The 26,169-nt window shown below is 31.0% G+C and overlaps 4 protein-coding genes and 1 pseudogene across 7 annotated transcripts; 2 read left to right on the top strand and 3 right to left on the bottom strand.

The window, feature by feature from the left end:
* The first annotated feature begins 799 nt into the window (after positions 1–799).
* On the top strand, positions 800–5,304 carry LOC105130966 (COP9 signalosome complex subunit 7-like). 4 transcript variants are annotated; one of them, XM_011033724.1, is made up of 9 exons: positions 801–1,204; positions 1,295–1,370; positions 2,304–2,392; positions 2,962–3,051; positions 3,275–3,319; positions 3,435–3,505; positions 3,993–4,131; positions 4,574–4,662; positions 4,851–5,304. In XM_011033724.1, exons 1-9 carry the CDS (start codon positions 1,046–1,048, stop codon positions 4,870–4,872), a joined length of 780 nt encoding a protein of 259 aa, XP_011032026.1. In that variant the 5' UTR covers positions 801–1,045; the 3' UTR covers positions 4,873–5,304. The 4 variants fall into 4 exon arrangements, with proteins under 4 accessions (XP_011032018.1, XP_011032009.1, XP_011032026.1 ...); XM_011033731.1 differs by having other exon boundaries at positions 4,554–4,662; XM_011033716.1 differs by lacking the exons at positions 4,574–4,662; positions 4,851–5,304 and adding an exon at positions 4,392–4,547 and having other exon boundaries at positions 800–1,204.
* Positions 5,305–6,110: 806 nt separating this feature from the next.
* Positions 6,111–7,337, top strand: LOC105130955 (mitogen-activated protein kinase kinase 4-like; annotated as a pseudogene).
* Positions 7,338–11,025: 3,688 nt separating this feature from the next.
* LOC105130947 (ethylene-responsive transcription factor 13-like) lies at positions 11,026–11,764 on the bottom strand. Its single transcript, XM_011033686.1, has one exon. It carries the CDS (start codon positions 11,743–11,745, stop codon positions 11,170–11,172), a length of 576 nt encoding a protein of 191 aa, XP_011031988.1. The 5' UTR covers positions 11,746–11,764; the 3' UTR covers positions 11,026–11,169.
* A 5,021-nt stretch (positions 11,765–16,785) lies between these two features.
* On the bottom strand, positions 16,786–17,631 carry LOC105130941 (ethylene-responsive transcription factor 13-like). Its single transcript, XM_011033673.1, has one exon. It carries the CDS (start codon positions 17,586–17,588, stop codon positions 16,896–16,898), a length of 693 nt encoding a protein of 230 aa, XP_011031975.1. The 5' UTR covers positions 17,589–17,631; the 3' UTR covers positions 16,786–16,895.
* Positions 17,632–23,731: 6,100 nt separating this feature from the next.
* On the bottom strand, positions 23,732–24,554 carry LOC105130931 (ethylene-responsive transcription factor 13-like). The gene has a single exon (XM_011033664.1). It carries the CDS (start codon positions 24,509–24,511, stop codon positions 23,828–23,830), a length of 684 nt encoding a protein of 227 aa, XP_011031966.1. The 5' UTR covers positions 24,512–24,554; the 3' UTR covers positions 23,732–23,827.
* Between the last annotated feature and the right edge of the window lie 1,615 nt (positions 24,555–26,169).

Here is a 26,169-nt window from a genome sequence, read left to right as displayed (position 1 = left end):
TATCTCGTTTTTCCAGCGTTATCAAGCATGTTCCTATCCTATCCCAGGGTAGAAGATAAAAATAATTTGAATAGGAACCAAATATTATCCATGCATCTTTCATTACATGACAAAAAACATAAAGAATCAATAATTTCCCCCCTCTCTACTTGCAACGGGCGCGGAATATCCTATGACATATTAAATTGAGATTTCTCCTAATTATAAATATATTTAAAAATACATCTTCATTTCACCGGTAGAAAAGAAGTGGTTAAAGTGCTTGATTTTGTGTTCATGGTTTTTTTAAGTATTTTTTAATTTAAAAATATATTAAAATGATATTTTTTATATTTTAAATTTTTTTTTTAATATTAACCTATTAAAAATATAAAAACATAAAAAATTAATATAAAACCAATTAATTTTTAATTTTTTTTAAAAATATAGTCACACAGTTTGAAATTGTATTTTGAAAATGTTTTTTTTAAAAAATTGTAATTTGTAATTTTTTTACTTTAAATTTATTTTTTAAATATTTTAAATTTATTTTTATGTGTTAATAATAAAAACATTTTTTTAATAAAATAAGATTATTTTAATTTATTTTAAAATAAAAAATATTTTTAAAACAGCCGTACACTTCAAAACACACAATAATTTAAGTTACCATCAATTTTACTGCAGCGACGACAAGTCGGTTCTCCTCGTAAAAATCATCGAGTTGTGTTCCGTCCTCGTCATGTTCGTGAGTACAGGGAAAAGAGAGAAAAAAGAAAATTCCTAAAAACACCTTCATCACGTCATATATAGCAAAAAAAATTAAAATAAAGGCAGAGGCTTTTCTTCTTCGATTTTCACATCGTTACTCTCAAATTCCCACACTGCCTTCTCCTTCTTCTTCCTCTCTCACAAGCCCTAACCCTTCCAATCCCCCAAATCATACCCATAAAGTTCTCCCCCCTTTTTCAATGTCCTGATTCCCATCAGCGTCTCTACCAACTCGTTGATTTATTTTATTGGAGCTTGTGAAGGCTAGTACTCGGTCATCGTCAATTTTTAAATTATGGACATCGAACAGAAACAAGCAGAGCTCATCGATCACTTCGTAAATCAAGCATCCACTCTAAAAGCCTCCGCTCTTTGGCCTCTTATTATCGAAGCCACTTCTCATCCTTCTCTCTTCGCCTTCTCCGAGATTCTCTCTTCGCCCACCGTCTCCGAGGTATTTTTACTTACCCTTTTTTCTACTTTATTCTCCCATGTCGTTGGAGGGTATTATAGGTATTTAATTTGGTTTGAATTTTGTTGACAGCTTGAAGGAACTGAGAATTCCTTGTGCCTTGATGTTCTTCGGTTGTTTGCTCATGGAACCTGGACTGACTACAAAAGTAAGCATTCAAGCCCCTTTCCCTCTCCCCTCTTTCTTAGTTTCGCTTTGACTTGGTTTTAGTTTTATTTTTTTGAGTTATGTATGTGAATTCATGTTGGGGTTTCAATCACAGCAGAAAATAATTTTGATATTTTCCCCTTAATATCAGAACTTAATGATCGGATGCTGAGAGTTTGAGTTTAAGTTGCTTGAGAATTGGAGTTTTATTGTATGGAAAAAGCATGTTGAATGATTTTAGCCGCTTAATTTTTTCTTTTTATCACTGATATATGAGCCAATGGGCTTTACTGGAAGATGGATTTTGAATTTTGCTGGCTCGGACGAACCAAAAGCAAGGTGACCCTGCAGTTTTGTTTCCAGACTCGTGGGTGACGACCGAATGATAGTTATTTTCTTTATTAATAAATTTATGAGTTTTCACTATTGGAATTAGCTTGGAACTTGTTATACTAATGATAAATGGCTATTTACAGTCTTCCTTGGAGCAACTGGAAACTAAATATTCTATACTCTTCTAACTTGTTTTTGCCCTGAATTTACTGAATTAGTGTTGTACTTGGGATGATTTTATTTATTGCACTTCTGCTGCTCCTTTTGCTAGTTCTTGCTTTTGTTATGCCTCATGATAGGCATCTCCATGGACATTTACATGAGAAATCTGGTTCTTAGCTCTAATTAGGCACCTTGAAATTTGATTCTTGAAGAACCCTGACCTCACTCAGCTGCCGTGGAGTTTTTCTAATAGATTGTATGAATGGAATAGAAATTCTGTGTTGTCATTACTACTATATATGATGGCACTGTTAGGGACTGTGCTTTTCTTGTATTCTGGCTGTATTGTGTTAATAACACAGTTGGTTTTCCTTGATTTTACCTTTTCTCCTCTTATTTTTGAGACTATTTTGAAATGGGAAAAATTGTTTATTTACAGGTAATGCTGGTCGTCTTCCACAGTTGGTTCCTGATCAAGTCCTTAAGCTAAAGCAACTTACTGTGCTCACACTGGCTGAAATGAACAAGGTATCTTTCCTTGTATTATGAACCCTTTCTACAGAAATGAATCTACTTATCTGAGTAGCTAATTCACCTTCCTGATTGTCTCATGGATTCTCTGCAAAATTTTGATGATCAAGAATCTTGCCATGAAGTCAATGACATTACTCACAAGATGTTTCAACAGTTATCATGAGGGGAAAAAGCAAAAAGAAATGTGCAGTTAATTGTCTCCTAAGTTAGAGAAGTTACTGATTGTAGTTGGGGCTAAAATCTAATCTCTGTTTCGATGAATCTGGTTAAGTTATGGTAATTTTATATCAAGTAAAATTGAAATTGTTTTCAAGCTTGGAATGTGATTGAGTGTTGGAAAGTTCATACTATGGTAGTGATTGATATAAACATATTGTATAAGCAGATTTCATATGTTGAAAATTACTATTTTTTTTTTATTATCATTTGTATATGCTGTACCACTAGTTTAAAAGTTGAATATTGTATGTTACATCTGTTTTCTTCTACACTTTTGATACACACTATTTTGCTGATCTCTTGATCCTCACCATTTAGATTGTTTTGATGCCCATCCTTTTTAGGTACTTCCCTATGATCAGCTAATGCAGGAGCTAGATGTTACAAATGTTCGTGAACTTGAAGATTTTCTTATCAATGAGTGCATGTATGCGGTATGTTTTATGCCAGCTGCATTCTATTCTTTCTACAACCATTATTGGTTTTTTCCCCTCATCTATAGGAAAATAGAGTTGACTGGGCAAACAAAATGTATAAATTTGATGTTGCTGTAGTTCTTTCTTTCTGCATTTCTTCCCAGACAATTGCACGTGTTATTTGCATTTTCTTTTCTTTCTTCTATTTTCTTTCTTGTTGCCTTAACTCTGGTTCTTTCAGGGAATAGTACGAGGAAAGCTAGATCAGTTGCGAAGGTGCTTTGAGGTCTGTCAGTGAATGTGTCATCAACTTGCCTTGAAGTTGTATTCTATGGTATCTTTTTACCCTTTACAAACATTTTAAAGCTTGTATGATGCTTTCTTTTTTATTTGATCTATAGGTCCAATTTGCTGCTGGGAGGGACCTTAGGCCTGGACAGCTTGGGAATATGTTACAAACACTATCAAACTGGTATCATCTTTAGCTGACTAGTATTTTCATATCCTCTATGATGATGCTGTGTTGTATGCCTGACTGCAAAAATGCCTGACTGCAAAAATGCCTGAACCCATATGAAATGGGAACTGCTGCTCTATTTCTATTAATAAAACACAATAATCTGCTTAAAAATCCAGAAGACTCCATAGTTGCATGCTAAGTTATTTGATTTAACTTTTCCCCTGGGTAATGATGTTTTAGATGTTCCTCCAGCAATCTGTCTGTTTATTTTGTCGAGTTTGTCAAGTTCAATTTAATTGGTTTTCACACGTGATCTTGTACATTCTGGTGTTACGCCATAGATCTTGATACTAGCCTTTAAATAACAATGAAACTTTCTTTCTAATCCTTTAGATGGTTTGGTTTTCATGCTCATCATGTATTTCTGAATATGATGTTCATTGTGTTTAATCTATTAGGTGCCAGCTCTCCATCTAACTTTATTCCTATGGATGTCTAGGTTGGATACATCAGATGATTTGCTTGTCTCGATTCAGGAGAAGATAAAGTGGGCTGATTCTACGAGTGAATTGGATAAGAAGCACCAAAAGGATGTAGAATATAGGGTGGAGGAAGTAAAGAAGTCACTCTCCCTCAAGGTCAGTTGAATCCAGTTTTATATCCAAGCATGATTCATGAGGCATGGTATAATTTGAAAATCTGAAACAAATAATTATAGATCCTTGCACATCAAATAGTGTCACGGAGCATCATACAAGTTGAAAGAAATAACTGGATATTCCAAATGTATTGTATGTAGCTAGAAAGTGGAACATTTTTTTAATTTATGTTGGCTGCAGCTATTATTTAGTAGATTCAAATGACTTGCTTATTATATTCGATAGCAATGCTGCAGCAGGATAAATGCAAATATTCTGTGTTTAGCTGGGATACAAGGAGGGTTGTCGTGATTTTGTTCAGTTGGAATCTTGCAATAGCAAATTCAATTAGTGCATGGAAAAGAGTCTTTATTCAGTTACTGTGATACGTTTTTCGATGCGTCTTACTTACGATGTGGCAGAAGTTACACACTGTAAGCAGGCAGACATTGACTTCCGAGGGCATGAGGAGATCTATTCTGAACCTGGTGGAGTGATGGACTACGAGGAAGACCGAAGCCGGCCCAAGAGGTATTTTGATCCAGCTTCCATTCTTGTGATTCTACATTTATGTATGCACTGTTATCTTGTTGATATCACTTAAAGGTCCTGGGAATGCCAATTATCAAATTAGTTAGGGAATTAGGAGTTGGTTTTTTTTTTCCCCAACTGGACTGGCCATGCTCTAGTGTTTTTTACTGGTGACTTTGAAATTGCAGGAGACGACATCCAATATATTGAAGATATAGATAGATCATGAAGCTTATTGGAAAGGTGCTCTCCATGTGTTGCCTGATTTTTGTTCATGGCATACTGACGGCAATTGAGTGCAGCTTTAGGAGATATTGATATTCCCGGACAGTGAATTTGTCATCGCCACTTTAGACTGATATTTGAAGATTGTACCTCGTTTTGAACCAATTATCATTCTTATTGAGGTATAAAGAACAAGATCAGCTTTGGTGGCGCTGCTTAAGACTTTATGAAGTCAGATTATGATTCAGATAGTTTGCCTTTTGATGTCATCCTTCAATTTGTGATAAAGAAATCTGCTTATATATTTTAGCTGCTTCTTGAATGAAACCACAAGCATGTCAAGAACTATCTATGGGTGAGTTTCTTATGAATAATTACTATTTTAGATATATCTGAAATTTCTTGCCTCTTGGATAAGATACATATCGGATATGGTTATTGCTAGCTCAATTCGGTATATATATATATATTTCCTCTATTCCAAAAAAAAATCTTATGTTTCATTTATGACATATATTAAGAATCTCATTAACAAATATGCAGGGTTAACTATTTTTATTTTTATTTTGTTTTAAAATTATTGCAGATTTTTTACACGTGGGCTCTGATTATAGGTATTGTAGTAAAGTATATTGCTTAAGTGTTTTGACTTGACAATGATGTTGAGACAAATAAAGATAAAAAGCAAGACCCTATTTGGGACGTGAAGAGTATTATATGCATATCCCCATATTTATATTGTGTATAATAATTATAACTTTCCCATATCTATATATATAATTTTTTATGCTAAATGTTAAATAATGTTTAAATAAATGACACTAGGCTGGATATAGATATTCAAGATTTTCACTCCGTGAATAATAAATAGGAATGGATATAATTATTAGTTGGAGAATAAAGAAATGTTTGGCGCAGTGATTAAATTATTATTTTGTTCTTTTAATTTTTTCCCTTGTTTTATTTTTTTATATTTTTAAGTTGTTTCGGTAAGTTGTTAAAAATAAATTTTAAAAAATAAAAAATATATTATTTTAATATATTTTCAAATAAAAATTATTTTAAAAAACAGTATCTCTACATCACTGTCTCAAAACACCTAAGCAGGTATGTTTGTGTTAAATGCAATAACCTGAAAGTCTGAAATCCAGAGATGCTGTTTCCTGGTGGCTTGTTTGACCCCCGCCCCCCCTCTCCAATTCTTCATTTCCTTCGTGGGGAGTTCATTTTTTGTTCATGATCAGTTGTCATGCACTCATCATTTACTAGTCGCCAATGGATACATCTTGAGCGGTTGATCAGCTGTTAGAGCCTTATATTCGATAGGGACTTGGAGGTTAACATAGTTATATCTCATTTTTCCAAGTCAAGATCATTGATCGACTTGGATGCCATTGCTTGGATGGCATCTCTTCTTGGAGGCCATAGCCACTTAGAGAAAATTGTGTCTATAAATTCTTCCAAGTTCTCTCTACACTTCCTCCACTGCTCCTTGCTTTAAATTCAGTCCTCTCAATGAGTCGAACTAATCTGTTCGACTTCTCCAAGCTTGATCAAATCAATCTAATGGGCAGCAACAATGGCTGTGCTGTCTACCGAGTGAGAAACCCTTCCAGTGCCTACTTCTACGCTCTCAAAGTGATTACCATTGATCCCGTGGAGGAATTTTCCCTCTGCTAGATCCTCCACGAGATGGAGTTATTTCAAGACCTCAAACACCCCAACATTGTGAAATGCCACAACATTGGACAGCAATGGTGAAGATATTCAGGTCCTCCTTGAGTTCATGAATGAAGGATCCCTTGCTGACAGACACATAACTAGCGAAGGCCATTTATCGAACATTGCTAGCCAAATCCTCTCGGGCATTGCTTACATCACAACATCAAACCATCCAATCTTTTGATTGATAATGCACAAGATAGCGTCAAGATTGCAGATTTTGGCTCGGGCGAAATTCTTTCACAATTTCTGGACCCAAAAGATTTTGTTGGAACCATCAGGTACACGAGTCCTGAAAGGATAGATTGCGGAATGTGTGACGAGTATGCAGGGGACATCTGGAGTTCTGGATTAAGTGTATTGGAGATTTACCCCGGGAGTTTTCCAATTGAAGTTGAGACTCGGGATTATTTGACAAGGCTGGTGTTTGCAATATGTATGTCAGCCCCGCCGGAGGCACCGCCGAGCGCATCAACGGAGTTTCGCAATTTCATTACATGCTGTTTGCGAAGAGAGCCAGAGAGAAGATGGGAGTGCTCTGCGGTTGTTGCAACACCCTTTTATACTGCAGAACCAGGTGAATCAGTGAAAATTGCAAGCAAAAACAAGAACTCTTCCAATAATGTTCTGCTCCTTTTCCATTCTGTCACTTCCATCGTAAGTAATCTCTTCCATCAAATATACTCAGCCATCACCTGGTGTTCATGGGTGTAATCGTTTACTATCATGTCAATATACCAAACTGATTGCTTTTCTTTTTACCTTCTAGCCAAATGCGTTGATATTCAGCGTCTGATTTGCACACGCATCCATCATGATGTTCCACAAACAAGACTTCTATATATTTGTTCATGGTTAAATACTTGGAATAAACTAGTTTAATATATATTATATACCTTATAATCTTAGACTTGAAAAAACATTTATAAAACACTGCTTGGTAGACTCCAGTTAATCTAAATAAATTTAAAATAAAATTAGTTTAATTTTTTTAAGTTAAAATGCTCATTTTATTTTTTTAAAATTAAAATTATATTGACGAAGTTGTTATTGTAGCTATCATGTCAACTTAATTTAACTGAATTAATAGTAACATAATTTGAAACTTAACCCAGTCTAGATTTTTAATTAGCAAGTGTCCGGGTTGACCTGTAAATAATGCAGGAATTAATAACACTATTTGAAACCCAAGAAAGGCTGAATACATCTTCCATCTGGACATGAACAAGGATGGTCTAACTAATACCTGGATAAGAAGGAATTTAATCTAGATAAGCTAATCTTAAAACAACCGAGGATTTAAAAAATTCTTCTCCAGAGCTTTCAGTTTAGCCTTCTCGATGTCTCCAACTAACCGGTTCAACTTTTCTCCAGTTTGATCGAATCAGTCTACTAGACAGCCACAGTCGGTCCACCTACAAAGTTAGCCACCGTCCTACTCTATACTCTCAGCCTAGGGTGTCAAAAAAAAAAAATACTTTTTTTTAAAACAATACAAAAGATACAATGTTAATTACTAGATGACAGTAACGAATATTTTAGGAATAACTGAAAAGATGATACAATAAAAGATTATTTGTCTTGGATGGATTAATTTTTAGTTAATGAAATTTTATGAATATAATTATATTATATTGTATTTTTAAATTATTTAAATTATTAATAAATTTTTATTTGAATCTACTTGAATTTTTATATTATTTATTTTATTTTTATTTTAATTGTGCTGTACTATTATTTACTATTTACTTGTAATTGTTAATATATAATTAGTTAAAAAATTTTATTTATAATTTTATAATTAGAAATTATTAATACCAATACTAATATTAATATCAATATTATCAACATCAATAATGCTGCTAATTTCTACAATGCCGTATATCAAATCAACTCAACTCCAATCAAGCTACCAACATGTTTTTAACATGCTTGTCTAGAAATTCACAAATTTCAAACCCATGTCAAGCTTTATGAATATCAATATAACTCACACTATAATATTTTATTTTTAGGGGAGATAAAGCTTAAATAAAATAATATCTTGAATCTTTTTAATTATACAAGTAAGAAACAAATTAATAACTCGCTTTGCTTAGGGTTTGTGCTTCTCTTCTTCTTACATAAAAAAAAAGTATATTATTAGAAACAACAAGAAAGAAGTGAAGAAAAGAGAGAGCAGGTTTTATAAATAATAAATAAGTAAATTGAAAGAAAGTTGAAAGCAACACAGGATTCAAAATAAAAATAAGGAGAAAAATTGAAAAGCACTTATATTGTACCTGTAGATCAATTGTTTAGCTTACCTGCAAATACAAAAGATGAAATAAAAACTATGATGTTAAATGAAAAATTTGGGAAAGTATTTTGGGCTACGTATTTTGGAGGCTTACCTCGGCATCGGCAGGGTACCCGATTGTAGTGGAGAGGCAGGGGCACCGAAGTTTCTTGCTATAAAGCTATCTAGCAGCTGAAAAGTGAAAACTATTAAGTGCTGGGCATTATTAATATAGAAAGGGTAGGTTTGATAGTGTGATAGTAGTAGTGATTTCAAGTAATTTTTGTTTAAAAATGAATTAAAATATTTTTTAATTTTTAATTTCTTTAACATTAGCGATTAAAATGATATAAAAATATAATTTTTTATTTTAAATATTTTTTTCGAAATTTTAAAATATATAATTTATATTGTGTTTTCCAAACACACCATAAATCTATAATCGGTTTGTTGGGCTAAAACTACGTTTCCCGTTCGGCATGCTAGAAAGATATATGGGCCCATTTTCTATTTTGGGGATGAGTTTTGCATTTGCTGTTTTCTTTTGGGTTACAAAGGGCACCACTGCAATAATCTAAAAAATCCCCTACACTGAAAAAAAGAAAAAGAAAAAAAAGGAAACGATCACTTGGGTGACTTTCTATGTAAATTTTGTACAATCACTTGTAATTTAGAATATGTTTGGTAACGTTATAATAATTATTATAGTTATAGTTTGAAAAATATTATTTTATAAAAAATATTTTTAGTTGAGATTGATTTGAAAAAATATATATTTGGTTAAAATTGTGGTTGGGATTAAAGTTGAATAAAAAACAATTTGATCGCAATCCCAATTTTATTCCTAATTATATTTTACTTGATGTTGTTGCGCTCTTAAAAAATTTATAAAAATTATAGCCCTTGTCTGATGTATTTATATGATGGAATTGTAGATAGTTTAATGAAACAATAAATAATATTTTATATAAAATATTATTTATTGTTTCATTAAACTATCTACAATTCCATCATATAAATACATCAGACAAGGGCTATAATTTTTATAAATTTTTTAAGAGCGCAACAACATCAAGTAAAATATAATTAGGAATAAAATTGGGATTGCGATCAAATTCTACAAATACTACGTCATCAAATGATATTCATCTAATTAATGTAGTGTCATTAAATAATGTTTAACACTAGTTTTTAGAATAAAATATAATTAAAAACAAAAAATATTTTTTATTTTGTTGGATCAGACTCGGTTTAATGTATTTTTAGCTTTGAACCAGACCAATACAGCTGAAACAATAAAGCTATGCTCTACTGTTCACATGAACAGCTTCACTGTTCATTGAAGAAAACCCATGTTCCACTATTCATGGGTTTTCTTAGCACAAGAAGTACCAAAAACCTACTTCTTGTAAACTCGTGGTACAACTACAATTGATAATGGACTCTATCAATAATAAATTACTTTTAAAGCATTAACAAACAATAATATTTGTGGTTGTAGGTGAACCTCATCATAACCACAATACCAAACAACATTTTAATCAATTTTTTTTAAATTATAATATTTTAACTTAATCTATCTACACATGTTTTGAATCATATTATAAACAGAGCAAAGTTCTAAAACTAGATTTAGCATTTGTTGTTAGCTTGTTATTTATTATGATTATACATAGAGAATCTCCTGATATTTGTGTGTGTGTATATTTTAGGAATGGATACTTTCTTTCAAATAACATAATTAATTAGATCAATTCGAGTAGTTTAATTAAGAGTATAAATTCACAAGGAAATTTTGTGAAAGAAGTTCATAGAAATGAATTACTATAACAACATAAACAATTTTTACATGAGTTTATGACGACTCGTTGTCCAGATTTTAAGGTTGCAAGAGGCACATAATTCTCATTAGATCATCATGCTTTCTTGCCTTTCTTTGTTTCTATGTTCTTCCTAAGCCATCCTATATTTGTTGCGGTCTTGTAAACCTTTTTTTTTTTTGGGGTCTAACACATTTTTTATCACATTCATTTAAAAATAATAATTAAACAATGGTGACTTAACTAAAACCAATTATATCTAACTTGGACGAAGCTTATGAGGATTCATATGACATTACCTTCAACTCTTGATTTCTCGAAAGACAAGAAGACTTTTTCGATTAATTAGTTAATAAGAACATAACTAGGTTTCTAATAATTCATCGCTCAAGACCTCAATAGTAGTCTAAAGGAAATATAGAGAATTACAAAGGGATGTCTTGGCTCGCGCGCGACTCATTTTCATTTTCTCCTCTTGGGGGAGCTATCGTGCACCAATTCAGGCTCAGGGGATCTTCTCTTGGAGCTCAATCTAACAGGTTCATATTCTTTAGAACCAATTAGATGAGGAAAATTAAGCTTAGCTTTGCTTCCACGAATCTTAAAAGCAGCTTGATCATAAGCAAGAGCAGCATCCTCAGGTGTCTCGTAAGTTCCCAGCCACCTCCTTGCTCCATTCTTCTTTGGGTCCCTAATCTCCGCCGCATACTTCCCCCACGGCCTCCTCCTCACTCCCCTATATGGACTCCCTTTCGGCAGCGTGACGTTACTCTTACACGCCACGTCCACTCCAGGAATGCCCTGCCCCCGAGGCTCTGATTCAACGACCGCTGACGTTGTTGAGGTCATTGAATCATTAAAGAGGAGATCATGATCACCACTGAAGTTTGAAGCAGTACCCTCACTATTTTCCATTTGTGGGCAAGTACTCATTGGAGTATCAAAATCACGATCAGGAGTGCTAACAAGATACTGTTGATCGGACTCCAAGAAATCGGAACCTTCAGACTCTAAGCTGTTGTTCCCTCCTTGCCACATATTCCTGATAAATCTTGGTGTTTGTGTGGATCTTTGCTCTTTGGGTTTTGATGTTCAGTATATCTTATACAAGTTTAAAGATGCTTCGTCGGTAACTTATTTCCTTTCATTTCATTTCATTTCAACAACCTTGTCCTTTCTGAGAAATTTCTGCATTGCTGAGCATCCTTTTCACGTGTTGGAATTTTTTTTTTTTTTGGGGTAGTTGGATTGAGATGTTTTTTAAGGTGTCCAAGCTTTCCAATTGAATAGCATGTCACTTGTGCCAGCAGGTGTGATTAATTATAGGAACTGTATGTGACTTCAAATTTTATTTATTTTTTAAATATTTTTTTATATTTTTAGATTATTTTGATATACTAATGTTAAAAATAATTTTTTTAAAAATAATTTTTATTTTAATACATTTATAAATAAAAAACACTTTAAATCATTATCATTAATACAAATTTCAAACACACTTGAATAATACATGACTGACTCTCTTGTCTTGTCTTGGATAAGTAGATTTAGACTTTTTATTTTTTTATAAGAAATATGATTAATTGTGCTCTAAATTTCATTATTCTTTTGAATTTAATAACTCAAATTTTGTTAAAAAAAGGATAGGTCCTGTATTTAATTAATATGTTCACTCAATTTAAAATCAACAATTTAAATTCAAGGAATATGATGAAAAGTAATGCAAGAGAATCTAGCATAATAACTGTACAATGAAAACTTTTTTTAAGAAGAAATAATTAAGTTTCGATGCCAATGACTCTTTCTTCAATAAATTAAACAAGGTTTGTTTTTTTTTTAAAAAAAATATGATGAAACATGTTTCTAGTTAAACTTTAAACTAAAAAAGAAATTAAAATAACTTATATATATACATAATATTTTTTGCTTTTTTTGGCCTGTGCTAATCCTAGAACATGGGCACCATTAAGAGAAAGACATGAAAAAGAAAATGAAGGGGGGCAAGAATGAATGGACACACGTAATTATATTCCTTCTTACCAATATTTTGCAGAAAGAAAATGACAAAGAGAATCTTAATAATTTGATAAAATTTACAAACATATTTAATTGCAAGATGTGTCAAAGCATGCTATGATTATATATCAACCCATCGAATTGGATGAGATAATTGAGAATAATACAGTAACTCTATATATAAAGGAATATTTTTTTGAAAATGAAATTTGTCTTTTAATGTGGAACTTCTTTTTTGGTTTTGTGATCTTACATTTTAGGTTAAGCTTTATTATTAAACAAATCATCTATACCAGAAAGATCATGAACACCAGGGTTGTGGTCCAACCTTTCCACAACATATATATATATATATGTTGACAACATAAAACAAATCTAAGTACCCATGTTGGTCCCTTTAGTTTCATATCATGTAATGAGTAGGCTATGTACGATAGGTAACACTTTGGAATAATTCAGGCTGCCTTTAATAAAGCAATGATTCAATTTGGTTTATAATTTTTAACCCAAATTAAGTAAAATTATAATCTTCCATAACTATAAAATTATCAGGAATTTTCATAAATATGTAAATCATTGATGAATTTTCTAGTAAAAACTTGTTATTGACAAGGTTTTTATTTGACATTTTAGATCACTAGATAATTCAGTTGATAAAATAACTTGTAACATGCTAGTGAAAACACTGACATAATAACACTCGCACAAGAAAAAAATGTTTTAATATTCAAGTTAATTAAAATAATATATTTATCTTTTTCCATTGTAATATTATAGATTTACATTAAAACTGCACTTAGGTAACGTGAAGCATTGATTTTAACTTGTACACTTGTATTACCAATAGTAGGGGCCATGATACCCCAAATTTTCATTTTAATCCTAAATGTTTTAAGATTTTTTTAAATATACCATTGAAATTGAGGTTTATTTCATAAAAAATATGCACTTTGTACCTCCAAAGAATTATTTGTTATTCTTTAACCGTTATTTGTTTATATTTTATTTTCAGTTTCGACACCTCCTACCTAAAATCATAATTAGTTCTGCCCCTATTTAATTGTTATCAATTATGTACCATCCAATTTAAAGTATTTCGCTTAAAGTAACATGAATTGATTTTGAATTAGAATAATTGTTTTTATTATGAAAAAATAATATGAAATCAAATCAATAAATCAATTATTAACACGTAATCTTAAATTAATTATTTATTTTAAAAAGAACTCAACTTGTATTGTAACATGGTGTTTGAAAGTGTAATAATAATTATTTTTTAAAGTGTTTTTTATTTGAAAATGCATCAAAATAATATTTTTTTAATTATTTTTGATATTAATACATCAAAATAATATAAAAATACAAAAAAATATTAATTTAAAATAAAAAAGTAAATATTTTTTTAATATTTTTTAAAAATATTTTTAAAATACAAAAATAAAAGCATACACATCAAGAAGCTAGTGCAGTATGAAAACACTTTAGAAAGTCCATGCATGTAACACAATTTGTCTCTCCGATTCATTTTTTTCAACGACGTCGAAAACCACTAATTTAATTGTCTAGAACTGTATAGATATATCTTTTTCATAGCTAGGAATCAAATCACATAGATTACACAGTATACTCGGTTTTGATCATCTTTTTGACGTTAACATCATGGGAGAACATAAAATAAACAAAATAAATATGTTGGTCAGATTAATAAGCCCACATAATTGGAATAGTCTCCTGCTCTGTTTTTTTTTTTGGGTTAACGTAAGGACAAGCTCTGATTCTATAAAGTAAAGGAAAGGGCACCGTGCACAAATATCTTCTTTTAATTTGTGTAGATATTCCAGACAAACAATATTTCAATTTTTTCTCGAAGTATTCTCCCATGAATTTGATTAATGCAAGTGGTTCGAAAGAACAAAAAAAGAAGAAGAAGAGGAATTTGATAGATAGATGTGACCGTCCTTTCTTTAAAAGATTGTTGCACGTTTCACCTCATGAATACAAAGATATTAATTTATGCTTAGAAACACAAGGGATGCTATATATCAGGTGCAGTCAGTCAACAGTACTGTGCTCTAATGCCTTTGTTCTTCCTTCGTGTAAGTGACCAGAGAAGTCTTCCCATGGATCCAGTTAAAACGTTCGAAAGAACAACGCGTTTTTTTTATTTTATTTTATACATAAAAATCACATATGAACACACGAGGGGGAGCTATGACCAGAGACTGGCTAGTTGTGTTGATAGATTAATAATGTTTATTTGCTGAGTTCCATGCATACGTGACTGAGGAATTCTACATTTAAAACGTTTCTATATAGTGTCTATCAATATACATTAATTATGCTAATGAATATGCAGCTCAAATTCTTCTCCTTTCAAACATCTTGTCGTCCAGTCTCTTTTTTGTTAAAAAAAAAGGGAGCTATTTATAATAAATTTATTAAATCCAATCTCTTCTATAATTCGGTCTAAATTTAAGTTAAGGATTAAAATGGATTAATTATGTTTGAACCAATTTAGTTTTTTAAAAATTATTTTTAAAAATTAAATTGGTTCAAACATAATTAATCCATCTTTTTTTAAAAAAATAATTAAATTGATTCAAATATAATTAATTCATCTTAATCCTTCACTTAAATTTAGATTGAATTATAGATGAGATTGGATTTAATAAATTTATTACCAATAGCTTTTCATCTCATTTTTTTTAAATCAATGCTAATTAATGGATTAATTATTATGTCACTTTTCATCACATTTTATTTGAAATTTGAGATTGGATTAACAAGTCAACAAGTTGACCTATTACAATAAGTAAAATTCATTAATATTGAGTGAATAATAAGTAAGTTTTTATAATCATAAAATTACATCCTAGAAGTGCAGATATTTCTAACAAGAGAATGAATTAGAGGAGAGGTAAATTGCATGATTTTTTTCAAAGGATTAAAAATTTATTATAATTACAATATTAAATTAATTTAAATACATAAAAAATGAAATAAAAAAATCCTACATTTTCATTCCATTCCTATCTATAGACAAATCACATATGCATCTCAATGCTTGCCTATTAAAACGGGATATATTTTCAATAAATAAAATGAAAATAATTTAACATACATCTTGATCTATTTCCTTAACATGATGCTCTCTACCCATTTCATAATGCATTACGTTAGTTGGAATTCATGCTTCGATCATCTCTAGCTTCATCAGCTGTTATAAATGGGTTGTTTGCACATGAGTTGTTCTCTTATTCAATTCTCAAATCTTTATCGGTCGAGGCTTTCAATTATTTCAAGCAAATAATTTGCTCAATCATCTTCTCTCACGAACGAAATTAAATGGTTCCTATTTTTTAAAATTATTTTTCCGAGAATGCAAATCATCCGTGCACTTTGATTATTTGTTTATTTATTCTATTTGAACTGAAGTAATTTGTAATTGAAGGCTTCCTTTGTGTTTTACTCATTATATAGTCTTTAAGTTAAGTACTAATTAAGTTGGATAATTATTTGTTTATTTATTCTATTTGAACTGAAGTAATTTGTAATTGAAGGGTTCCTTTGTGTTTTACTCATTATATAGTCTTTAAGTACTAATTAAGTTGGATACTTATTTTAAAAACACTTTCATTTTTAAAGTTTTCTTGTTTGAGGTGAAAATTAAATAATTAAAATAAAATAAGTTAACTGAAAAAAGAACTTAAGTACTGATTAAAGAATATTAATTTTCATTTGCTTGTTTTTCATTTTTTTCATTTCTTTAATTACGTAATTTTAGAAATAAAAGAATTACTTTAACAGTGTCAGGTAACTAGAAACACACTCGCAACGCTATGATAGAAGGATTTTTATAGGAAAAAATAAATAAAAAAAAGAGACTTAATCAATAAAAAAAGAACATGAGACCCCAAGTAAAGAAATGAAAGACTACAGGGACCGAATAAATGCAGTAAAATCTTTTAGGATTTCCATAATCTCTTTGCGTAAAAGCAATGTTAATTACATCGAAGATCAATACACTTAAGTATATATTTTTTTGGATCACGATGGAATACTGAAATTGGTCATGTAATTCAATATGTGAACATGCGATAATTGGCTATCAAATTGGCAATTTGCCAATATAACAGTACAGTCAACATTATCCATCCTGACAAGAATTAAACCTAAATCATTCTACGTTTCAGTTTCGGGGATCCATCATCCAGTTCCCATGATAAAGATGACAATGATGACGATGATGGTGAGGATAACGAGGAGGACGACATTAACGGCGATGAGCGCTTATGAGTCACCCTAACAGGTTGGTAGTCACTGAAGCCAATCAAATGTGGAAAATTTAACTTGGCTTTTGCCCCTCGCATCTTAAAAGAAGCATGGTCATAAGCCAGAGCTGCATCTTCAGGTGTCTCATAAGTCCCTAGCCATATTCTTGCACCATTCTTCTTAGGGTCTCTAATCTCAGCAGCGTATTTCCCCCATGGCCTTCTCCTCACTCCCGTATAATTATTCCCCCTTTCTCGTGCCGGCGTGGGCGATGCACCCGGAACATTTTTCTCAGGCTCATTCGTAATCTTAGCTGTGGCAGTGATTGTTGAATCAATAGGGTTCAGAGGAACCCAATACTGGATTTGCTTATTAAAGGGTTCTGGTTCTCGAGTGTCGAAGGCCACGATTCGAGCGGAGTTGTCTATTTTTAAAAGAATATCACTCCAGTCCCCTGTCAAGAAGAGCTTGCTAATGCTCATATTCTGGCAATATACAGATGAATTGTTAGTGTTGATCCCCAGTGAAGATTCATCGTCGAGAAGGTGCTGGCGAATTGACTCTATCTGATGGAAATCGGATTGACTGTCCATTTTTTTTTCTTTTTTAGCTAGGCAATAGGGTTTTGGTTTGTTTGACAGTGAGGAGGGATTGCTTGGCTTTTGAAGAGGGTTAAGGCTATATATATACACACACACACACACACACACATTATAGTTTCTCGAAAGGTATTTCTTTGAAGCTTCGTTGTTGTGTGGGAGTGGGCAAATGGCCTCATCATTCACATGTTTCTAATGTTCATTAATTTATTTCTTTATTTTTGTACTCATCTCTGAGGGTATTTCCTTGGATTGTAAACTACTTATCTCCTTATTATTGGTGAATAATTTCAAAACAACTTGCACAATTTGAACAACTTCATGGGTACACAGACAATGCTGTGGATTTAGAAAATAGTTTAGAGCTAGAGAACGTGCTGACGCAGACTCAAATTTCCAACTGATTGGATTATTAATAAGAAAAAAATTATTCACATCCTTCAAGACATGTTTAATCAGCCAGTACGTTTAATCAACGAAATTTCACTCTGGTGAGCCAGAACGCTTAATCAGCCTTACATTTGTTTTCCCTTTTGAATTAACTAGCTTCTAGAATTTTGGTTCGTTCGTCAAAATGTGCCATCAGATGTTATCATGGGCTTTTCAAGAGAGCACAATAAAGTGTGTGTGAGTGCAAAATAAAGTGCAGCTTCTTCTTCTTCTTTTTGGTCAAGATGTCAACTTCTTTACGTCGTATAATTTGATATTTCTTTGAATTCTCATTATCGCAGGGATCTTGAGAAGTCATTAGATTTGTTTATTTGTTAGAAAGTATATTTTATAAAAAAATGTTTTTTTTTAAAATTAAATTCCTGTAAAATAATTAAATTATTTTTTAATATTTAATTGTATTATGAAAAATAAGTTTGAAAAAACTTTTCAGTATTTAGCTAAATCATGAAAAATAAATCAAAAAATAAATTTTTAATTTTTTAATTTTTTTTCAAGTTATTAAAAAAATAAAGGCCAAATCTTACGGATAAAAAGGTTAGAGGATAAAATTAAAAAAATTAATAAATTATTTTAAATAAAATAAATAATAATTAAAATAATAAAAACTAAATCTGACCGATAAAAAAGTTAAAAGATAATGAAATTAAAAAAAAATATAATTTTATAAATTATTTCAGATAAGGATAAATAGCAATAAAAAAATAAAGGTCAAATATGATATATAAAAATATTTAATTAAAAAATAATAAAATAATAAAATAACTGGGACCAAAAATTATATAAAAATTAAATTATAAGGGATCAAATTAAAAAAAAATTGAAGATAAAATATCTAACAATCAAAGGATTAAGAACATAAGGGATCAAATTAAAAAAAAATTGAAGGCAAAATATCTAACAATCAAAGGATTAAGAAACAAATTTGATATAATTAACAAATAATAAGATATTCCTGAATTTCCCACAACTTATGAAAAATATTTTCAGCTTAAAATAAAAAAATATTTTTATGAAAAATAAACCAAACTTTTCTATAACAAAAAAATATTTTCTATTAATTAATTTTTTTAATGGAAAAAAGAACACAAGAAAATATGAAACAAACGGGGCATTATTCATAAATATTTTTCTAATGTTTTAGACCTTTTATTTATTTAATTTAGTATAGTATTTATAATTTTTTTATATGTACTTGTTATTCCTTCTTATATTTACTTCAAATTATTAAAGTGCACTTGTTCCTCAAGAATATTCTCAAATAACACGCGCATACACACACTATTATATGCCGTACTGGATGGCTTCTATTTGACTCAAGTTATCGAAAAAGAAAAATAATTGTTTTTTTTTAAAAGAAAAAGGATGGTCTGTATTCATGGGAAACATGTGGAATATATAGCATGTACTATTCATAAGATACGGTCGGTGATTGTCTAATCTCCCTTCATCGAAGTTTACTCCCTAACAGGAGCCTCATGACAAGATTTTCCAAAATAAAAAAAAAAAAAACATTTTTTCATAATTATGTCGAAAGGATTAATGATTTTATATCTTGTTAAGATCATTGGATTAATTCCTATGAAGATAGGGAGATTGGCTAGTTTTCAAGGATAAAAAAATAATTAAAAAAAAACATGTTTGATTAAAAAAACAAAATAAATAAGTTTCCATGTGAATTTTTGTAGAAAAACAACAAAACATGTACCATATGTTTTTACTATCTGTATTTTTTTTTATTTCAAAACAAGAACAAAAAGCTACTTTAGAGAATCTTTTTAAAGTTACGTACAATCTATTCATTACTCAACTATATATATTGTCTCTAATTGCTAGAGAACTGGGAAAGAAAAGAAACTCCAATAACATGAATTTTAATTTCACTAAACATCACGTATTGTAATTCTTAATAAAAAATAATACTAGTAATTTATTTAGAAAAAATTAAAATGTGATTTTATTTGGAATAAATTGAACGCTATTTCTCAATTCCATTCCTATTTTTAAATGACCCAAATTTGCCCTCAGTATTATTTGAATGTAGCATCCTAATTAGAACCTAAATTCCCGACTAAAAGAACAAATCATAACGAGCTTCTCACCTCTTCCCAACTAAAATTGGACCCTTTTTGATCCAGAAATGACCTTTTTTTTACCAGATTTGTTTAAGTTATATATATATATGTCTGTGTTCTTTTAAGATTCAATATACTTAGAAATATGGTTCCAATATCTGGAAAAAAAATCATATTCACATCAGTATTCATTTCTATAAACAAAAAGAATAGAGAATTAGTGCTACAAGTCCTAGTTATTGCAAAATAGTCTATGTTATTAGAATTTAGACTCTCCAATAATTATTTAGTAACTTTAGTGTAAATAATTGTAATGAATGAGGAGAAGAGCATTAAACTCTAATAACAAGAATGATTATTTTTAGCTTTTATGTAATAAAAGCATTGAGAATATATGATAAAAGGATTCTTTACCCTAGTAATTCAAATATTATTTATAGCCCTTATACTTTGAATCTTGTTATTTTGCTCAAGGGATCGAAAATTTTTCTCTTTTGAATATCTTAGTAAGGAAAAAGTTTTTTACATCAACAACATTAATGATGGTAAAAATATTTTTTAATATAATATTAATATTGATGAGAATTATCCTTACATATTATTAGTGATGACCGACAAACAATAAAGCTATAAAAGATTTTTATATCTTATTTCATACACAACATTTAATAATGATGAGAATAACCTTATCGCAATATTAATATCGATCGAAATATAATTATTTTTTAGAGAACTTTTATATATTTAGAGGTGTATGAATATGATTATCCTAAGATCATGTTTTGTCACACTTACGTATGTTTGGGTTTAGTATATAGTTGAATTTGAGGAATTTGAGTTTGATATCTTGTCAGACCCATGTGTGTTTTGGATTTAATGAGTATTCAAACCTGAAAGATTTGGGTTTAGTGTCCTGCTAGACCCATATGCACTTAGATTCGATGTGTAACCAAGCTAAAAAGAATTGAGTCTGATACTTTGTAAAACCTAAAAGCATTTGAGCTCAGCAAGCAGCTGAGGCCAACAGAATTAAGTCTGACATCTTAACAAACCCATATATTAGGTTTAAGTTATAGCCAAGTACAAGAGGGTTAGGTTTGATATTTTATAGACTCGTAGATATTTGAGCTTAGCATATAGATTAGGTTTAAGTTATAGCCAAGTACAAGAAGGTTAGGTTTGATATTTTATAGACTTATAGGGTTAGATTTGATATTTTATAGACTCATAGATATTTGAGCTTAGCATATAATCGAGCTCGTGTTAGATCAGATATCTTATTAAATCCACAGGTATTTGAGATTATAAGAGCTCATAATATAACTAAGCTTAATGATATCAAATCTAAAAATAAAACTAAACCAATATAATTTCAACGTAATATTTTATCAATTTCATATATATCAGTCATCACCCTACCTCTAATCTTTTTATTCATAAACATCATAAATTAATAAGTTGTGTATGAAATATGTCCATTTCAGTGTACAATACCCGCTCCTTCGCAACGAGACTTGCCAAGGCCTAAAAGAGTTAGCTAGGGTAGGGTCTAATGAAGCACTCTTGCAGATGAATGAAAGGGTCCGCAATTATTTTATTAATTTCTTCGACTGAACAAGTAATTTGTATTCATTTCCATTAAGTGTTTTCTCAGCTTAAAATTAAAATAACAATGGTGATGATGACCAAATGTTGAAATGAATTAAAGGATAAGAAGAAAATAATAATAATAATAAAATTATACACAATTCGTTGATAAAAAAATATTGGAAACCAAAAAGTGCTTCTTGGCAGGAGTCAGGTCCAACTCATTCTTGGCTTCTGTTTTGGAGATCCATCATCTAATTCTGAAGACTAGGATGCCAATGACTACAACGGCTCCGGTGACGGGAGCTTATCAGTCACTCTAACCGGTTGATGAGCAATAATGGAGCCAATCAAATGTGGAAAATCTAGCTTAGCTTTTGCTCCCCGCATCTTAAAAGCAGCTTGGTCATAAGCCAAAGCTGCATCCTCAGGTCTCTCATATGTCCCTCGCCATATTCTTGCACCATTCTTCGTAGGTCCCTGATCTCTGCCGCATGCTAATTCTCCCATGGCTTTCTCCTCGCCCCCATATAATCATTCCTCCCCTTCGGTGCTGTGGTAGATGCCCCCTCAACATCTCTCTCAGCCTCATAGCTAACCGTGTTAGTGGTTACTGAATCAATATTAGGATCCGAAGCAACCCGTTGCCTTTGCATATCGAAGGTTTCTTGTTCTAGAGCGTCGTTGACCACGGTTTGACCCAAGCTATCTATTTCTAATAGGATATCACTCCAGCTTGATCGCTTGACAAGAAGCTAAATCTCAAAGCCCTGCGGCAATATATTGGTGCATTAATCTCGGGCACCGGTTCATCTTCCGCTTGATTATAACAGTGAAAAATCGGACGGTGAGGCAGTTTGACCGTACATTTTTTTCGTATTAACTCCTAGTTTTTTTTTATTCTTTTTCAACTGTGCAATGAGAAGAGGTTGCTGGCTTTTGAAGAAGGCAGTGTATACTCTTTCACATGCATTCTAATTATTTTATCCGATTAATACCTCGAATAAGAGGCAAACAAACGGAACAGATGCCTTTGTTTTGGAACTTGTTTCATGTGCGATTGTTGGGAATCTTCAAAGGATTTAAATTCGAAACAGTAATCTATCCTTTCTTTATTTTTTTACACTGTCCATTTTGTTTACATTCGAAACTGTACCCAGGTTGATTATAATGTGATTTCACTTGCTTTATGATATGTAGAAAAGCTTTATTAATCTCCAGTTTTACTTCCTTCGGATTTCCACCACGCAGGTTCTTCTCTTGAAATCCACCATATGAGATCGGAGTCATGTATAAGAAGATTCGATGGAGAGAGAACATAAAACTTGAACTTAACAGGAGTTAATATATTCACTTTATTTCACGATATTTATCACCCAATTGTCTCATTTCATGGGCAGCATCATACTTAAAGAGATTTTATCTATTCCGTGACCCGTGTCAATGATTTCTTTCTTCTATTTTTTTAAATTTTATTTTTCAAAATTATGTTATTTTAAATATTTTATTTTTAAAAATAAAAACTATTTTTTAAAAAAACTAACTCAATCTTATCTTGTTTTTAACGGGGTCATTTGAATCACAGATTAACTAGACTTTTTCGGATCCATCTAAACCCAGCTTAATCATGTATCAAGTTGAGTACTTACAGTCCGGTTTCTAAACAGTGAACAACATATTATTTGTTTGTTAAGAAATGATAACAGTGAAAGTAAGTTTTTTATAACATGGATTGAGCCTTACAAATTCATAATTAATAGTCAGACATCATCCGTTACGTTAATGTTAGTAGTAAACAGAGTAAAAAAGTCGTATAGTTACCACTAATTAAGATTGCTTGATCAATCACCGCTATAAAATAAAATTAAAGGATTATTCTAGCCTTCTTTCGCATTCAATGGAGCATCATAACCTCCTTAACTTCAATGAGGCAACTAAGAACTCGCTGTATCATAGACTGGAGATCAGTTGGTCTAAGAGAACAAGTAATTCGATTCAAAATCTCACAAGAGAGTCTAAAGAAACAAAACTTGGAATTAAAATAATAATGTATATAAATAATTCAACTATAATTTTTTGCCAGCCAAGAACATCTGTTCATCCGATGGCTCTAGTTGCACATCAAGAGTCAAATCTATATGTTCTCCGCTTGGACTTCGGAGACTCGTCATCCACTTCCGACAACCATGAAACCAACGATGACAAGGAAGATGGTTCAGGCGAGTAACGCTTGTTAGTCACTCTAACAGGTTCGTAATTGCTCGAGCCAATCAAATGTGGAAAGTTAAGCTTAGCTTTTGCACCGCGCATTTTAAAAGCGGCCCGGTCATAAGCCATAGCCGCATCCTCCGGTGTCTCATAAGTCCCCAGCCACTGTCGTGCACCATTTTTCTTGGGATCCCTAATCTCGGCTGCATATTTTCCCCATGGCCTTCTCCTCACTCCCTTATAATTCCTCCCTTTTGGTGGTGGCAAGTAATTGGATGCATCCTCCACACTTACTTCAAACTCATAGTTAGATGTAGTGGTCATTGAATCAACTTGATTCCATAGAGACCATTGCATATCAAGGGACTCTGGTACCTGAGTGCCACAGGCCATGGTTTGACTGGAGCTATCTATTTGCAATAGGATATCACTCCAATTCTCCATTGAGAAAAGCCTATTAAAGCTCAAGCTCTCGCAATAAACCGGCCGAGCTTGGATGCCACTGTTAATCTCTGGAACCGGTTCATCTTCGAGAAGGTGATGGCGAATTGATTCCAATAGAGCAAAATCGGAAGGTGAGGCAACTTGACTGTACATTTTTTTTCTTGGAGTATTAGCTTCGATCGAGAGAATAGGTTGTTTGTAAGTCCTGTAGGAGAGAGTGAGGAGTGACTTTTTTCAGGAGTTTGAGTTGATGTATTTATATATGATAACATTTCAACGTCGTTTGATGTTTCTACGAAGTTTCATTTTTCTATAGTATAGTGGGATGTTGGTATTCAATCACACGTTTTTAATGTTTTGGATCTTATAGTATATATATTCCTATACTTTCCTATTTCTTTAAAATATGTAAATTATTCTTCTTATTTTTTATGAATGATTGCGAAGGACATATACTATCAACAAGCGCGCGGGTTTTATTTTTTTATTAGGTTTTTTTATGTTAATTTGTATATCAACTAAGATTAAGTTTATTTTTGAATAATTTAATGGTGCATTTTCTATATTAATCTAAAGCATATATTTTTTTTAGATGTTCAAGGGTTAAACCGAGAAAATAAAGAATTTTTTTAACCATCACACCAGCTCCTTAAGATTGTGTACAACCTTTCAAATCCTAGTTGACAAAAAACTTAGTGTTTTAGTACAAAACTATATTTATGGCTCGCGCTTCAGTACTGTGGTATGGTTAAATTTTTTTTGATGTAAAAAATTGCTAAGAAAAAAAATCTAAAACGTGATTTATTAATTTAATTAGTAATTTAAATAAAAATATAGCAACAATAAATATAATGACAAAAGAAATAACAACCAAATAGATAAATGAAAGGTAGATGACCTTGAGCTCACCCAAAATATAAAAAACTCAATATTAAAGAGTAAAATTATAATTAAAAAATTATAGTGAAAAAATCCAATTCAAACAGATTAAATTGTAAATTTTGTGATCATAAATGTAAGATTGAGATAACTTTATAAAAAAAAAACAGAGAAAAAGTTTGAAGATCAATTCTTAATAAATCAAATGAAAACATAATAACTTTATACTTAATAAATCAAATGAAAATATAATAACTTTATAAAAAAAAAAAACTAAACATCAATCTCTAGCAAATAAAATATTATAGGATGAAAAAAATATAATTAAAAAAAGCTAAGAAAACTTGATCTGAGCGCACCTGGGTCATGATGCAAAATCCTTAACCCAATTGTGATACCAGGCTAACTATGTTTGAATGTAAACTTGATAAAATCATGAATTTTAATTATCGAATAACCAAATATTGAAGGACAAAAATAAAAAAATTATTTAAAAAAAGTAATGAAAAGAAATATGAGTTAACTTGGGATAACCTATTAACCCTGCTACCATGGAAACATGATTAGGATAAACCTATAGAAAGAAAAGAGAAAAAAATACAAAGATCAATTTTTAATAAATAAAAAATTGAATGATAAAATTAAAAAAAAAATCAACTAGAGTTAAGCTTTGAAACTAGTGACTTTAGTAATGAACTTGAGACTAACCTCATTGAAGACCGATTACAATAAATAACAAAGCAAAACTAAAAAAAAGATAAAAAAAATAAGAAAACATAAACTTAAAGAAATTGAAAAAAATCAAGCAAATCCAAATATTCATCTTGAAACTGCTCTAATTTTTAAAACTCTCAACTCATGGAATCAAGAAACTTAACTCTTAACTAATTTAATTTTGAAGGATAAAATCATGAAAAAAAATTAATATAAAA

The sequence above is a fragment of the Populus euphratica genome, unplaced genomic scaffold, assembly GCF_000495115.2.
Source record: "Populus euphratica unplaced genomic scaffold, PopEup_1.0 scaffold2.1, whole genome shotgun sequence".
In the NCBI taxonomy this organism is placed as follows: Eukaryota; Viridiplantae; Streptophyta; class Magnoliopsida; order Malpighiales; family Salicaceae; genus Populus; species Populus euphratica.
The sequence above is the reverse complement of the archived record's forward strand: the minus strand, read 5'-3'. Positions and strand labels throughout refer to the sequence as shown.

Coding starts and splice junctions, on each gene's coding strand:
- LOC105130966 (XM_011033707.1), top strand. CDS start 1,046: ATGGACATCGAACAGAAACAAGCAGAGCTCATCGATCACTTCGTAAAT. Junction 1,205..1,294: donor CTTCGCCCACCGTCTCCGAG/GTATTTTTACTT, acceptor TTTTGTTGACAG/CTTGAAGGAACTGAGAATTC. Junction 1,371..2,303: donor AACCTGGACTGACTACAAAA/GTAAGCATTCAA, acceptor GTTTATTTACAG/GTAATGCTGGTCGTCTTCCA.
- LOC105130947 (XM_011033686.1), bottom strand. CDS start 11,745: ATGTGGCAAGGAGGGAACAACAGCTTAGAGTCTGAAGGTTCCGATTTC.
- LOC105130941 (XM_011033673.1), bottom strand. CDS start 17,588: ATGGACAGTCAATCCGATTTCCATCAGATAGAGTCAATTCGCCAGCAC.
- LOC105130931 (XM_011033664.1), bottom strand. CDS start 24,511: ATGTACAGTCAAGTTGCCTCACCTTCCGATTTTGCTCTATTGGAATCA.